Consider the following 17,548-nt stretch of genomic DNA (forward strand, 5'->3'; position numbering starts at 1 on the left):
TCTTTCATTGATGTAAGTTGCTACTTTTTTTCCAGTACTCCAGATTAAACCCAGGGGCATTCTATCTCTGAGCTACATCCCCAGCCTTTGTTATTATTTTATTTTGAAATAGGGTCTTGCTGGGCTGGGTGTGGTGGTGCACGCTTGTAATCCCCGTGCTTGGGAGGCAGAGACAGGAGGATCATGCAGGTTTGAAGCCAGACTCACTGGCTTAAGAGACCCTGTTTCCAAATAAAAATATAAAGTAGGTCTGGGATTGTAGCCCAGAAATGGAAGTCTTCCATCCCCAGTACCACCAAAAAAAAAAAAAAAAAAGAAGAAGAAGAAGAAGAAAGAAAGAAAGAAAGAAAGAAAGAAGGAAAGAAAGAAAGAAAGAAAAGGGGGTCTTGCCTTGCTAAGTTGCTAAGGGTTTCACTAAGTTGCTAAGGCTGATTTCAAATTTTCTACCCACACTGCTGAGTGTAAGCTGCTTTTACTGAAAAATTCTCTAAACTTTTAAAACAAGAACATAGAAATGTATCTGCTAACATGGAAAAATGTTCAGAATATACTGATAAAAATATTTGAGCTAGAAAATATACATGTACAGCCAGGAACTGGGGCTCACTCCTGTAGTCCCAGGAATTGAGAGGCTGGAGAATTGCAGGTTTGAGGCCAAACTCTGCAACTTAGCCAGACCCTGGTTTTAAAATAAAGCAAGGCTGGGCTCAGTCCCTAGTACCACAGAGAGGAAAACGGGAGAGAGGAAGGCAGGGAGGCAGGAAGGGAATTAGAGAAGGGAAGGAGAAAAGAAAGTATAAATATATAATGAAAATGACCTGGAAGGACCCAGAAGAATATATACAAAGGTGCTGGTTTGTGGTTAGTGGCTGTGATTCTGGGTAGGATTGTAGTGCTTTCCACATTTTTCTGCCTATCTGCTTCTTCTGTAATGATCAGAGATGATTTTTGTATTAAAATAGTGATAACAGAAATAATAATAGTAACAGGTGTGGGAGAAAGGTGGCAGCACAGAACATGCCTGTGTATCTAAAAGAGAGAACCAAAAGCAGAAGCCTTAGAAATAGTGCTTCTCCCCAAAGTGTGTGTGTGGTTCCATGGTTTGCATCTATGATTACCCAGAGATTCCTGCTCTCCAGCCAGTATCCAACTGTGTTTGTTTGCTTATTGTGCTACTAGGGATTGACCCCAGGGGTATTCTACCTCTGAACCACATCCTCAGCTCTATTTTGAATAAGGTCTCTCAAAGTTATTGTGTTCTGGCCTTAAAACTGCAATACTCTTGCCTTAGCCTCCCAAGTAGCTGGGATTACAGGTGTGTACCATTGCACCCAATTCTGAAGCCTGCTTTGAGGCTCACTCAGTGCAGGTGACAAGGCTGGCAGGGAGGCTTCAGAACACATCCCTGGCAATGTCTGTTTCTGCAAGATACTCCCCCACACACACTGATCTCCAAGTCATCATGGAAACAGGGCAAGATGTTCTATCCCCATCATAGAGGAAAAAAGAAGGTCAGAGTCACGTGGCTCCAAGTTGGCTTGTCTGGTTACTGGTTCTGATCTGGAAGGTCTTCTTGCAATTTGTTGGCTTAAATACCTCCTAACAGTAGGCATAGGCCCAGTGAAGAATGTGACCATAGCACTAAAGCTATCCTTTATGTGTGACCTTAGTAGGTGTCTATACTCTCACAGTTATGGTGGGCCAAAGTGGCAGGTCTGCCTCAAGAAGCAGGGATGGCAGAGGGCACCAGGCCCCATCTGAAGGCAGGCCCACATCAGTGCAAGGGAGTAGGCATTGATAATCATTTCCTAATTTCTCATCTAAACACTGCACAGTTTTACCATCACTTTAGATCTGCTAATATCTTTTCATCATGGACTTAGCAACTTCTGTATTACCACCACCTTAAAAATATGATCTTCCTGCTGTTCACAGATGAGGGCTACCGAGAAAACCATGCAAGTTGTGGAAGGGGGAAGAGTCACATGCCTGTACCGCAGGGAGGAGGCTCTCAGCCTGCAGTCCATGATGGCCGGGCCAAGCAAAGAAGGAGGGCAGGGCTCACTCATGCAGCGAGGCTCCACTGCACAGGAGGGAGTAGCCCGACCAGGAAGAGAAGGGGCACAACACATGGTGTTTCCCCCAATCCCAGATGACTACATACCCTGTGTCTAGCAGACAGCTGGGTGTCTGTCTATACGATCTGTTCTGGGGATTTGGTGACTACATGGCACAGGCTTCCAGGCACATACTCCCAATGAAAAATGCCAACTCTAGCCACCTGCACTCCTCACTTACTGACTCACAGGGCTGCCTATGTTTAAACTGGAACATAGGCCTGGAAGCTTTAGAAAGTAGTTATAAACGCTGGCTCTGGAATCACACTGTCTGGGCCTGAATTCTGCTTCTGTCCCTATATTACTTCGCCTCATTGTGCCTTGGTTTCCTCAGCTGTTGTGTGCATTAAATGAGATAATGCCTATCAAATGCTCAGTACAGGGTATGACCCAATGTGCAAGCTCTATTCATGCTAGCCAAGGACAATTCACCAGGGTATCTGCAGTACACATTCACACAGGCAACCACAATGCTGCTAGAACCCAATCACTACAACAGCATCAGCACCAGAAGCACTAAAAAGACAGCTGTGTCCCAACTTTCTTCTCTCCCACAGATGTGTCTCCCCATTAGATAGGGAGAAACACAGACATTGAAAGTGGGGGGAAGCCAGGCTACTGAAGCCTGGGAGCCTTTATTAAAGGTGAGGGCTCATCATATTCTTCTACATCTCAGATGACTGCTATCAGCCAACTACAAATGGATGAAGATATGCCCTATGTGCACACATGCATGCACATGCTAGGTAGAAAGAGAGGGCTGGTGAGGGAGAAACAAGAATTTATACCACAAATTATTGCCTTGGCCATGCTCTCATCTCCTGACGAAGAAAAGCCTAAACACATCCCTCAAGAAAATGGCTTCCTCAAAGACTGGACTAGTAGCCTCTGACTTGAAAGCTCAAGAAACCCTTGCTCCTATTCACTAGCTAGACAGGAGACACAGAAAAGAATAGCAGTCATGGCAGTATTTGTTTGAGCAGGAAATAAAATGAGGGTTTTTATTTAAAGGGAAGGAGAAAGCATTAGTAAATCTGTAAATAAAATGTTGAGACTTGTTTCCTAGGTCTCTTACTATCTTTCCTTTAACTAAAGTAAATGGTAAAGATTTGTCCTGCTAAACATGATGGACTAAATATTTATCCCTACTCCCTCCCAAGGCCTCATTAACAGGATTACAAACTTTAGCAGAGAGAATGTCTCCCAAAAGCATAAAAAAATACATTATCAAATTGGGGATTGTGCAGTTTTACCTGTATGACAAGAATAACAGTAGTAATACACACATGCAAAAGAAAAAGGCAATTATTAGACACTTTTATATTTTAAAAAGTTTTCTTTTAAAAAAATCTATTGTAATACATGACTCAGCTCTGTTGTGGGAATGACAGAAAAAAAGAAGATGAGAGTGGATATGAGAAGAAAGACTACCCAATCTTCTGCAGAAGTCAACAGATAATATGCAAAATCAATAAAGCAAAAATTACCAGTGTGCACAAATTTTCTTAGATAAATGCAGATAGCAGATGAAGTAGGTTTTAGCTCATTCAGGAACTGAAAGTAAGTGGCTCTAAAAAGCAAAAAGTGTGAAAAGAAAGGCAGTGGCCGGGCATGGTAGCGCACGCTTGTAATCCCCGTGCTTGGGAGGCTGAGACAGGAGGATCGCACAAGTTCGAAGCCAGCCTCAGCTACTTAGTGAGGCTCTCAGCAACTTAGTGAGACCGTTTCCAAATAAAATATAAAATAGGTCTGGGAGTATAGCCTGGAGGTATAAAGCCTCTGGGTTCCACCTCCAGTACCACCAAAATAAAATAAAAAAAGAAAGGCAGTGGGCATTTCCTTATCCTTAGGAGCCTGACAATAGTATTTGACTCTGTCTCTCTCTGTCTCTGTGTCTGTCTGTCTGTCTGTCTGTCTGTCTGTCTCTCTCTCTCTCTCTCTCTCTCTCTCTCTCTGTGTGTGTGTGTGTGTGTGTGTGTGTGTGTGTGTTGCTAGGGATTGAACCAGGGGGCTTCTACCTCTAAGCTACATCCTTAGTCCTATTTGTTTTTTATTGGAAACAGGTTCTTGCTAGATTACTGAGAGCCTCACTAAGTTGCTGAGGCTGGCTTTGAACCTGGAATCTTCCTGTCTCAGCCTCTCAAATACTAGGCACCACCATGCCCAGCTATATTTAACCTTTAATATCATGTTTACAGAACACTTTTAACTAAAATTAAAAATTTCTTAAACAACAAAAAAACCTCTATTATTTCAACACCTTGCTCAATTTATCCCTAAGACTTCTCATCTCCTTCCTCTACTGTCTGCACCATCTACTGACTCATATCCAATTAATCATATGCCACTTGGCAATGAGCTAAGCTTCACTACTGCTAATTATCTTTCCAACCATGCCTTGTCGCACTAAATCATAAATGCTTTACAGAAGAGACCATTTCTCATAATCTTTGAGGAGGCCAGGTGATTAAATCCATAAGCTTGGGGGAGGTATAGCAGCACCGCTCCCTGTTACCTGCATAGGCATTGGCCTGCTGCAGAAGGTCTGTGCAGGTGTGCACGTCTGCAAATGCACGGATGCCCAGGCAATTGGTAGGATGCAACTGAGATTGAAGGAAGTCACAGCAGTTCTGCCGAACATCCATGAGCTGCAGTAAGCTGGCTGCTGGGAGCAGTACCTGCAAGACAAGGTAACATTCTGAGACACTGGATCCCACTAACAAAGACTCATCCCCCTAAAGCACTGTTCTAATCATGTTCCCAGGCTTGAGATCTTTTCATGGATCTCTGCTGCCTGCCTATTAAGACCACACTTCCCAGCCTGCTTTCCAGACTTATTTCCCACTACTCTTCACTTCATGGACCCAAAGCACCATTCTCTGTATCCACACAACCTACGGCAGTGTTTCCCATGGTGATATCGATTGCTGGGAATCTTATTCAGAACAGATTCTGATTCAGTAAGTATAGGAAAGGGCATGAGATTAAATATTTCTAACAAGAAACCCCCCCACATGGTTCTTGAAACTACTGGTCCATGAACACACTTAAGTAAATTATGTGTGCATGTATACATATCTTATAGCACTAGCTCTCATACTTGGGTACACATTGTAATCACCTGGAAAGTTTAAAATACGGATACACAGTTGTCACCTCCAAATATTCCAACTTATAGATATGGGGTATGGCCTGGAAACTGGTATTTTAAGGGTCGGTTAAGTATGGGAACCCATGCCCTATTGCCCTTGGTGTACTGTTGCCCCTGAGACGTACTTCTTGTGTTGCTTACTAGCTCACTCACTACTTGACTGCTGAGCCCCCATGAGCCAGGCAGTGGCCTAGGCCCTAAGATTCAGAGGTAAACAAAACAGACCAGATCCTGCTCTTATGAAGTTTATGTCTACCAAACAAGAAACACACCCCAAATCATAGTTTGTTCTCCTATCCAACATATTAAAAAGTAAACAACATCTTTGGGTACATTCTGAGAGAAAAGAGAGCTAGTTGAGTTTTCTTTAAATAGGTCACAGGACACATGCACATTTATACTGTACCCTGGAATACAAAAATAGTCCTTACTCAGGTGTGTATGCATGTGTTTTTCCTAAGAGCCAGAAAAGACTGGCTTGAGCAGACCAGAGTGCTTAGACTGCCAATGTCTGCCAAGCTTCCCTTGGGACTTCCTACAGCTGCTGATGCCTGCCTTTCAGATCAAACACACAAGATGAAGCCAAAGTTACTCCACTCCAGCTCTGCCATCCCACCCCATTCTGTAAAGGAGCAGGGAGTCAGAATAATTTTCTAAAAAAAAAAAAAATTGAGAAGAAACCAAACACATTTTAAGCAATTTATGGCTGCTTAGCTTGGGAACCCCAGAACAATCCACTTGGCCCAAGTTCTCAGCCACTTCCCTGGTTCTTAGAGAATGACTGAGTCAGCCAGACTCCAGCTATTCCCATCCACAAGGGCTTACCCAGGAATACATGGCCTGACATACATTTTTTTTCTTTACTCTGGGCACTATAAGCCTTTTTTATTTATTTATTTTTTTGGTGGTACTGGGGTTCCTGGAAGCCCTTCTACCTCCGGGCTACACTCCCAGACCTATTTTTACATTTTTATTTGGAAATAGGGTCTCCTAAGCCAGTGCGCGCGGCTGGCTTCGAACCTGCGTGATCCTCCTGTCTCTGCCTCCCAAGCGCGGGGATTACAAGCGTGCACCACCACACCCGGCTATAAGCCTTTTTTTTAAAGTGATTTAAATTCTGGGCCCTGAATTTCTCCCAAAATAGCTCTGAGCGCTCAGCTCTGATTCTTATCACCTTTAATGTGCTCAGGCCCTAACCCAACCCATTATCCATTCAGGTCTTGTCCCTCCACTTGTTCTGGTTTGTCCAGAACTGGGTTTCCCATGAATTTCAGCGCTAAAACTGAAATGAGTGGCCCCCCATTGTCCCTGCCTACAGGCAGTAACCATCAACCCCCATGACCAGTGGTCATATTCTGAGTTAAGTGTCTACTCTGGACAGGAGAGCTCTGTCTACCCACCAGCTGAAACTGCCTTCACAACAGTTGAGTTCTAGGAAGCCTGTCCCTGTTCCCTTGCTCCACCCTCTCTTCTACTTGCCCATGTTCCCAGCAGGACAGCAGTAAATTAGCACCATGTCCTTGGTAATTTCTGGCCCACTGATTCATTCCTGGAGAAGAAAAAGATAAAAATCACCCTTGCCTGGGAGTTTTAGACCATAGGTGAACACAACCAGGCTCCAAATCTAACCACCTGAGCACCCCATCCCACCTCAGCAGCCACCAGCCCCACTAAGAAGCCATAAACTAGGAAACTCAATTAACCTGTGAGCTGGTTCAAGCTGGCTGAGCAGATCCCAGAACCAGATTAGTTTCTGCTTTCTGGTTAAATGAAGATCCATTAACCATATATACCAGGAATGGAAAGGTTTACTTTAAGTGTCACTCCACCCCCCTTGACCAAACACTAGCTACAAAGCCTGGAGTTTAGACCACAGGTTTACTAATCATCCTGATACCCTGACGGTTCGGACACAAGTCACACATCATAGGAGACTGCTCGATTTTGGGGCAAACTGGGACACTAAATCACTCTAGTTGTTACTTTATTTATTTGTTTGTTTGTTTGTTTGTTTTGCGGTACTGGGGATGGAACACAGGGACATTCTACCTACAAGCTATACCCCCAGCCTGATTTTTTATTCTTTATTTTGAAACAGGGTCTCACTGAGTTGCAAAGGACTTCACTAAGTAGTAGCTGAGGTTGTCCACAAACCGTGATCCTACTGTCTCAGCCTCCCAAATGCTGGGATTACAAGTATGTGCCACCACTCCCAGCTCTAGGTGTTACTTCTAATCAGTAACTCCTAGGATTTCTGAGATTCTAATCTACCCCAGAACTATATTTTAGGTCAAGTCCTAGCAAGATCATGCCAGTGACATGATCACCCTTCCCACTTCTACACAGGAAGACATCAGCAAGGGTTGGTGCTTAAATTTTCAAGCTCATGACAACTAGAGAAGTGTGATAATACTTACTGAACATACTACCTAGGTTATATTTTCAGTTTTAAAACATCCCTAGATAGAGGGTAGCCTTAAACTTCCCTATTGTCACAAAACCCACTTACTTACTTGGCAAAAACTATAAAGCTTTTCACCTCTCCATACATCCTACTCCAGTCTACTCCCACCCATCCAAAAGCATTCCTGAACTGGCTTCCTAAAAGGAATGGGGCTTGTGGTTTCTCTAATTACTTTCCCTCTCTGATCTTACACCATGATTAAGTGTGAGTTAAATGCCCTTTTCTTCCCTCTAGTCACACAGCAAACAAACGTTTAAAAGGTCAGAATGCAGGGGGATGGGTGATAGGAGGCTTAGAGATGGATTACTGCTCAAACACTGTGTCTCAGAGATAGACTGGGGCACATCTAGTAGAGTTCTGGGGTCTGAACACAAGTAAAAAACAGATCCTCATTAAGCAAACTATCCATGAGGTGACTCTTCAATTTCATCCCTACATCAAAAAAGCTTTCAGATTCCCTCTGATCTTGTCTGAAACTTTACTCCCTCAAATGGCAACAATAACAAGATTATGAACAGGTGGCCAAGCCTGGGCTCTCAGCTTGAAATGAGACTCTCCTAGTAGTAGAAACATTAGGCACACCTGTTTGGTTCCTGAGAGAGGAAGCTGAAGACAGAGAAGTAGTTGGCTGGAATCATTCATCAAGATGGAAGATCATCCTAAATCAAAAGGCTCCTCGCTTGCCTTTCACTACCTCAGCATTAGATGATAGCCTGGAATGGCCCTCAGAAAAGAGTTCACAGGTTCTCTTCCAACTTGCAAAGAGCCAACTCTCCATCGTTCACATGCAGGCCTTGTTTTGTTTTTTCTCCCTCAGATAACATGGAAATACAGCAAAGGATATCCCGTCACTGAGTTTGTTTCCTTTAGCAAAAACAAAAGGAAATGCCTTACCCTAGAAAGCACCTGCTCCTGCAACTCCAGGAAGACAGAGACAGCCACAGAGGGAGGCACAGCCATAGGGCCAGGGCCAGGCCACTCAGGGCTTCCAAACTAACCTAGTTCTGCCCTGGTCTCTCCATGTGGCAGCCTGGCACAGAAAAGGTGCTAAATTAAAAGTCGTTGAGAGAATGGATGAGAGAGGGGTATGAAGATGAACAGGAGAGCTGCAGAACAGCATGGAGACTGAACATGCCATTTGGGATTTGGACTTCTCCACTTACCAGCACTGTGCTGAGGAGAGATTACTTAACTCTATGTGCCTCTGTTTCCTCAATAGTAGAGTGAGAATAATAATGGTACTGCTTTAAAGGCTTGTGAGATCAAATGAGGTAATACATTTAAAGCAGTACAGAAAGTGTTCAACACATACAGAGTGCACAGTTACAATCAGTTTTGATCAATTACTATAAGCTGAGGCCAAGGTTCTGATCACTCATTTAACAAGAAACTAGAGGTTGCCACCCCTGCAGAGTACAGCATGTTGGAGGCCTCTATGCAAGCATGTGGGTCACTTAACCCCTGTGTGTATTAGTTTCTTCATCTGTATAGGAGGGATCATATTAGTCGTTTCATTGGTGGCTATGAAAATTAAATGAAATGATATGTATGAAGTGACTGTCACATGTCTGGCTTATAATGAGTATTAATAAGTGCTAGTTAGGATTGCTGGTTAGGATTCCTTGATCTCTCCAAGGAATGCTTGGCTAGGAAAACACTAGGGTGTAGTTCTCATGGTCATTAAACCAAGGCCCAAATATGAGCCCAGAAGAGCCCTGTGCCTCCATGCTTATCTGCTCAGGGCAAGTCCTTACCCAATACCATCTTCACAAACTGATGTGAGCAGCCACCCCACCAGACACGAATAGCATTATAAGCAATCTACATTTTATTCAAATTTTCTTCTTCTCAAACTTTTTGGATTCATTTTCCCCCAAGGTCATCCCTGACTTTATCACAGTTTAGAGAGATGAAGGAAAAGGAAAGGAATAATTAATATATGGCACTGATTCCAAATAGTGACAGTTCCCTGAAAGTCCCACAAGGTGCCCCCAGCCCTACTCCATACACATAAAGATGAAGACAGCAGGCCCATGCGGGTGTTCACAGTCCAGTGGGATGGGCAGGAGGGCACAGAAGGCAGGCCTGACTATCCAGGCTTCCTCCAAGGTTCAGCCCAATGTGTGGCATTTCCTTGGTGGGGTCCACTGGTCTGTCCTCACCAGGGCAGCAATGACTACTTCCTGCTTCCTGGGCACCTCCACCCTGGCCCACCCCACTGTAGGCTACCCGCTTGCTCAGCCATCTGTTTCCACCTTCGGGCCACCTGCTACTAGGAGAAGCCACCTGTCACAGCACCCTCTTTGCCCATACTCTCTGCAAGCATAGAAAAACATGTTTTAAATGATTGAATGAAGGAATAAGATGAGACTCTACACTCAGTCTACCATAGGAAAGAAGGAGGGATGGAAAGCCCCTTAGCCCTGTGCCTTCCATATTCTATTTACCAGCCCCCTTAAAGGGTCCTCTCCTCAGAGGAACAGCTGGCACCCGACCCAGGCCCTTGTTCTTGCCAAGCATTCCAAGCACACCCAGGGAAGGAGGAATCCCAATCTGTCCTCTCTCTGGGAGAATTCCCAGCCACCTTCAGGCCAGATCAGGCTAGTCCCTGCCTGCCACCTCTTCCCAGGGCTCCCACTACCTATCCGGCTCCTCCCTTTGGGATCCCATCAGCACCCAGCAGAAGAGAAACCAGGCAGTCTTCTGCATATGTATGGCTCCACTAATAGTTCCCCATTTTAGGTAATAATAGCTGACTTATTGAAAACATGTCCTGGGCACTGTTCTAGGGGCTTCACCTATATGAATACATATAATCAGCTGAGCATGGTAGCACATGCTTGTAATCTCAGTATTTGAGAGGCTGAGACAGGAAGATTGAAGGTTTGTGCCACCCTCAGCTACTTAGGCCTTCTACAACCTAGTGAGACCCTGTTTCAAAATAAAGAATAAAAAATGGGTCTGGGTTCAATGGGTTCAATCCTCAGTACTACAAAAAATAAAAAATACATTTAATCCTCACACAAACCCTAAATGGCTAAATATTAATATTATGACCATATTACAGAAGAAAACACTGAGGCACAGAGAGGAAGTAACTTGCTAGGACCACACAGCTAGAAAATGGTGAAGCTAAGATTTGAAAAGAGGATTTAGCAGTCTATAGCTCACTGGCAGCCCTATAGAATGGGAACTATTATGATTCCTACTTTAAAGATGAGAAAATGATCCTGAGGTAGGGTGTTAGTGTGCTGGAGAAGCTCTGGCAAGAGGGAGAAAAAGCAAATTATAAGCAGGCAGTGTGAATGCCTTCTCTGGCCAGAGGTCACCGAGCGCCGTGCCCTCACTTTACAGACTGGGAAAGAGTCACCTTGCAGGGAAAAATGCCAGGATGCCAGCACCCTGTGAACTAGTGACCTATCCAAGGTGGGACCCAGGTCTCCCTTTGTACTCAATTCCTGTCTCAGTTCTCTTTCCACCTGTCCTCTGAACCACACATCTCCACCCTGCCTCTTCCCTCCCCCTACCCAAAAAGTATTTTAAAGAACAATGGTGATGCCATTTTCTCCAGAACTCTATGATTGTGCTAGCTGCATTATCTGCCTTAAAATTCTCATTTTGTACCACTGTATCCAGTACCTGGATACCAGAAGCTGAGACAGGAGGATCACAAATTCAAGACCAGCCTCAAGAACTTAGCCAGACCCCATTTCAAAATAAAAAGGGCCCTGAGACAAGAGGATCATGGTTCGCGGAAAGCCTCAGCTACTTAGTAAGGCCCTTCACAATTAGTGAGACCCTGTTTCAAAATAAACAATAAAATAGGGCAGGGGGTGTACCTTGGAGGTCGAATGCCCCTGGGTTCCATCTCCAGACCCGCAAAATAAAAATAAATAAATAAATAAATAAATAAATAAATAAAAATTTAAAAGGGCTAGGCATGGTGGAGCATGCTTGTAATCCCAGTATTGCAGGTTCTAATCCAGATTCACCTATTTAGTTAGGTGCTCTGTAACTTAGTGAGAGCCTATTTCAATAAAAAGAATAAAAAATAGGGCTGGGATGTAGCTCAGAGATGGAATGCCCTTGAGTTCCATCCCTAGCACTGCAAAAAATAAATAAAATAAAAGAAGGGCTGAGGCTATAGCTAGGAGGTAGAAGGCTTCTAATTTCAATCCTTAGTACCAAAAAAAAAAAAAAAAAGATTCTCAGTTTTTAAGCTACTTTGGAGAGACTGGCCCTGACTGGGTCAGACTCAAAGGTGCCAAGATTACCTTTTTACCAGTCATTGCCGTACTGCTTCTTGTTTACTCGTTCATCAATATCTTACTTATTATTTATGTACTTGCTTATTACATTATACTATTAGTACCTTATTGCTACTATTATTACCTAACCAGGCAATAGGGATACAGAGCAGGAAATCTTCTAAGTATTCAAATTTATAAACACTTTGTACTCTGCAGGAAGAAAAGTTATTAAATAAATACATGATGAAAACAAAGCAGAAAACTGGTTTCAACTATATAACTCTACAACCTTCTCTATACTCACTTACACTAAATTACTTTGCACTTACTATTACTGCCCAAAAGTCATTCAGCTGCTTGGATTCTGCTGCTGGATGCAATATGTAACCAATGCATTGCCTGTTCCACTCTGCATGGGAAAAACCAGCAACAAAACAGAGTGGCTATGTATTTTTGTATGCATAAGTACCCTCCAACTAAAAATGGGAGGAGGATTAGGCTATAGAAACTGTATCACCCAGGATCAAAGACAAAAGCAGGGGGTCCACTGGGACAAGGCTTTGCCAGACCAGAGCAGCATACCTCAGACCTGCCCCCAGAAGTGCTCTCTTCACACCAACTAACGCCCTGCACACTGCAGCCTCAGCTTACAGCTCACGTTCTGAAAGCACCCTTCCCAGATCCCCTCCTCCCTCCAAACAGAGGTCCCCGATTTCTTTCACTATACCGTGTTCCTTTCCTTCAAGGCTCTTATCATAATTTGTGCACAGACATTTCTTGTGCACTTAGCTGATGAATACTGTCTTCACCCCCAGACTAAACCCCAGGAGAGCAAGAAATGGAATTATCACTGTTCGACCGTGAGAACTGAAGTACCAAACTGAACATATGCACAAAACAAGAGCTCACAACATGTGGGGCGAGGTGCAAGAATAAGCAATTATCATGTCAGTATCTCAGAGACCTTGATCCTGAACACAGCATGGCATTCTGGATAGGAACAACAGATAGTTTGATCACTAGAGAGGTCTCAACGTCAAGTAAAATAGTTAAGGTGGCATTATGCCTTAAAACAAAAGAAAAAACATCTTATATATCACATGTAATTTTTATTATTCTTATTCAGGACAGAAAATAGCATGGCCTGTGCCTGTGTTTAGCTCAGTAATCTGTGGGGTTCAAGAGTGGGCTATCCCTTCAACCATTGCCCTGACTGGGCCATAAAGCAATGTGCTCCTTTAGGGGAAAGACTGTCTTCATTGGCTCCTCTTTTCAAGACTCCAAATGGCTGAGGGCTAGGCAGAGCCATGAAAGAAGAAAAAAGTACAGATGATATGTTTCAGAACTGCACACTCCTGCTGAGACTCAGTTCTGGTGGCTGGCACCTTTACATGCTTAGAGACATTTGGAAGACTAAGGTCGAAATTGTAAAACTTTTAACAGCCTCACAATCCAGTACTCAACACCCTGAGATGAAAAGATGACATGGGTCACTCCACCTCTGGTTCTTCACAAGATATTGAACTGACATGAGTTAAAGACTCTGCTCCTGTGTTCTAGGCTTCTTCAGAAGTATTATGATCTAGGGGTTAAGAGGCAGACAAACAGGAGTTTAGGGGCCAGCTGGACCACCTATTTGCCATGTGACCTAATGGGGGTCACCCAACTTCTCCAGAGATTTAGATTCTTTTTAGTGACCACTAAGTTGTTGTGAGGATTACAACACCCAAAACAGCAGGTCCTGAATATGCAATAGATGGTACTATGACGGGGGCTTCGCTCACCTGCACATTCTCCTCAGTCACCTCAATTTCAGCAGTATAGATGTAGTCAATCAGTTTTTTAAGTGTCTGCCCATCCACATCCTTGATTTCAATCTTCTTGGCTTTACTTTCAGACATGTCACCTACAGTTAACAATAAAAACAAAAGAACATGAATTTGCCAACTAAGGTATTCTTAACTTCTATATAGCCTCCTCCCTTATCTGGAAAACATACAAGTACCGCCTGTGCTCTAGGAAGCAACAGAAGGGACTCAGGCACAGATGAGGGTAAGCCAGCTGAGCTCAAGCTCACATCAACTTTAGAGCTCTGATAACACTCAAACTCAATCTTAAGCATTCCCTACTCTATTTGTTGCCCATTTTCATTGTGAAGACAAATCAGTTTGCAATAACTTATTCAACTGTTTACTGTAAATGTCTAAATACAGGGCCAGGAATGGTGAACACAATCTGTGCCTGTTCTCAAGAAGCACAAGTCTAGTTAGACAGACATATAAAAATATTCATAAACTAGACAATTAAGAACTTAGTAGAGATTTTCCAATATACTGCAATAACAAGAAAAAGTAACATTTGTTGAATGCTAAGGGAGGGAAAACATTGAATTAAGTACTTTAAATTCTTGCCTTTTTCAATCCTCACAACAATCTGTGAGATTTGTTAATATTATCCCCATTTTGCACAGGAAAAACTATTGCACAGAAGGGTGGGTAATTCATCTTGCCCTTGTTTACACATCTAGACAGGCAGGAGTCAGGTGTGGGTGAGAGCCAGAGAGTCTGGCTCTAGAGTCCACACTTCTACCCACTCTCCTATCTCAAATCCTAAGGACAAAGACAAGGGAGAAACCCTGCCTGTGAACTCCAGCAAGGCAGAAGAGGGTCATATTTGAGTTGGGTATTAGAGGACAAAGAGCACAACAAAGGTAAGAAAGGATGAGCTGGATATGTACTTTATAACTGAAGGGAGGAAAGTGCCAAAGGATACATTTGGGGATGGGTGAGAAGCTGGTGTAGTTGTACATGGGGTACTGTAGGAAGAAGGAAATCTGGAGACACAGCTAAAGCCAGGACTTGCAATGCCCTATAATCATGTAAATAAATTTGGACTTTACTGGAGGGTAGCCTCATTAAGAAGTTTTAAACACGGGGACAATATCAACAGATGGGTATTTTTGAATGAATTTCTGGAAGCAGAGTTTAAGGCATTTATAGATTTAAGGCAGGGATAACTGTTGGGAAGCTCTAATAATAATCCAAGAAAGAGAGGATTGAAGGGCCGTGAACAAGGCCAGCAGTGGTACCACACTCCCAGTCCTGAGGCCCCTGACTTCTGCCTGAATTATGTAGATGACACATGGGTTTACCTAAAGCCAGGCTTTCTTCATGAAGGGCTACTGATCTCAGATGGAAAGACAGGAAACACATGTGTCATTGTAATCTGAAATAAAGAACAACCTGGCTACAAGAAACAAGATATTCAGAAGCCCTAATGTGAGCATGAAGTCAGAGCCAGGGTGGCTGTTTTCTCTCTGTGGAGTTTGTGCACTGTAGCCAAGAAAAGAAAGTACAGTACAGCATGTGGGTTGTACGCCCACCTCCAAGCTGTAGGGACTGTACTCGATTTCTCCAGCAAACCACAATGTTCATCCTGACAATTCTAGATCTGAATGACTCTGGATTAGGGAGGATGGTGGGGGTAGAGGTTTCTAAACCCTGTCTGTTCCCTTCACTGCTAGTCCTTGTTGTACCAGAGACCCTCTACTCTGTTTTTTCTGACTGCTGTGGAGGCCAGTAAAAAGGGCCCAACACAAAGAGCCCTGGTGCAGAGCAAAGAGGCAAAGATGAAACAGGAAAAGATACATTTTTCCATCCATTAGACAGGCTATTACAATCTCTCTTGAGTTTATACTGAGACACAAACAAAAACAAGTACAGATAAAGTATATCAGAAGTTGAAACTCTCTAAAAGCTATTAAGAAGTTCATTAATGAGGGTCCACTTAGTAATTATATTGCATATGATAGTCAAAGAAAACCAATTCTTAGTTTAAGAACTTAGGCCTTAACAAATAAGACTGAAAACAAAAGGATTTTGACTACAAAAACTAATACATTGGAAATTCCTAATATAACAATGTAATCTGAGCCAGGGCTGATTGTTTTGTCAGTGGAATTTGTGCTTGGGAGTCAAGTTAGGGTTTTATAACTTTGGAGTGAACAAAGTAATACTCCTGAAGTTGTATAAAAGTATTTTTATACATATACATATACAAAAGTTTGATTTTTCTGGGAGGAGATATAATTTATATCATTTTATATTTCTTAAAGGTTTCTATGATTCACAAAAGGTTAATGCAAGTATTCTACAGTGGGACTTTGAGAGACTTTTTGTTTCATTTTATATATAACTCTGAAATTTCTAAGGTTCTCCATTATGTGCTTAAAACTTCAGTAAACAAGCTAAAATGATATGAATGAACACCAGAGGCTTGAACAATGGCTATTTTCTAAAAAATCTCCCTTGTAGTAAAGAAGAAGCCTGTATAAATCAAACTTGTGAAATCATAGCTTATTTTTTTCGTATGAACCAACAGAAAGACTACTTCAAACTAAGACTTCAGCTTAAAAAGGCCCTGAAAATGGAAGTAATAATAGTCATTTATATGTGCTAGGAACTCTGCTAGGGGTTGATACACATTACTTCACAGACCCTTGTAACAACTCCTAGAGGTGAATGACATTACTAGCATTTTACAACTTACAGAACTGGTATTTCAAGAGGTACTAACACATAGGTAGTAAGAGGCAGAGCTGGGATTAGAAACTGGGCCTAACTCTATACCTGTATCATTCCTAATAAATCACTCTATAATTTGGTCTGATCAATAACCCTAATAAAAAGTATTCCCCAACTAAACTATTGTTCTAAATTCTTTTTTATACATATTTTTATTGAAAATAAATGGTATACATTTAAACTGTACTTGGTACCCTATCCCTCCCACCCTCATTTTCCCTTTCTCCCCTCCCACAAATGATTGTCCAGGGTAACCATGCTATATTCATACTTTTACACATATTTGGATGTAGACCCTCATTAATCAAGTTCAGCCTTCTTCCTCTCCTATCTTTCCATTCAAACTTTGCTAAGATTTCCCCTCCATTATCTGGAGTCCCTCTGGTATCCCCAATGCTCCCTAGTTTGGGCATATTAGAGGAAAGATATGTCCCTTCTCTCTCTGTGCTTGGCTGATCTTACTTAACACAATGCTCTCCAGGTCTTTCCATCTTCTTGCAAATGACATGATTTTGTTCTTCTTTATAGCTGAATAGAATTCCATTGTGTGTACTTCCCATAATTTTGCAATCCATTCATCTGTTGATGGGTATTGGTCCAAATACTGAGCACAAGTTAGCAATTAATAATGAACAAATAAGAACCAAGAGGGCTGGGCCCTTATCAAGCTTTTTTGTCAAGAAAGCCTCAGCACATAGACAAGTGCTTACCATAAAACAAGCACTTAGAAAATATTTGTTGGAGTGGGGGACATAAAGAAGAAGGGGGGCTTTTTCTTGGCATCCAGTTCCAAGGGGTTCAGTAATTTTTCAGGGATAGGAACCATTAAAAACTTGGTCATTCTTGCTCCTTCACTTATCTCTAAAAGTTTGAAAACCTATTTCTAGAAAACAGAACATGAGCCTCATAAGTCTTTCTATCTTTAAGGTCAACCCAAGAGCCCTCCTCTGTTAGCTTTCCCCAAGAGGCTCAGCCAGCTACCT

At 42.6% G+C, this 17,548-nt stretch overlaps 1 protein-coding gene across 1 annotated transcript in view; it reads right to left on the bottom strand.

Moving 5' to 3' along the window:
- KLHL3 (kelch like family member 3) overlaps positions 1-17,548 on the bottom strand; it is a gene marked incomplete at its 3' end in the record, with an annotated part of 116,021 nt that overhangs the window by 65,744 nt on the left and 32,729 nt on the right. Inside the window, exons 4-5 of the mRNA XM_080714286.1 lie at positions 13,767-13,888; positions 4,633-4,795 (exon numbers count right to left, since the gene is read on the bottom strand). Coding sequence (XP_080570412.1) covers positions 4,633-4,795; positions 13,767-13,888 — 285 coding nt within the window. The remainder of the gene's footprint in view (positions 1-4,632; positions 4,796-13,766; positions 13,889-17,548) is intronic.

The sequence above is a fragment of the Muscardinus avellanarius genome, assembly GCF_963383645.1.
Source record: "Muscardinus avellanarius genome assembly, chromosome: 1".
Classification (NCBI taxonomy): domain Eukaryota; kingdom Metazoa; phylum Chordata; class Mammalia; order Rodentia; family Gliridae; genus Muscardinus; species Muscardinus avellanarius.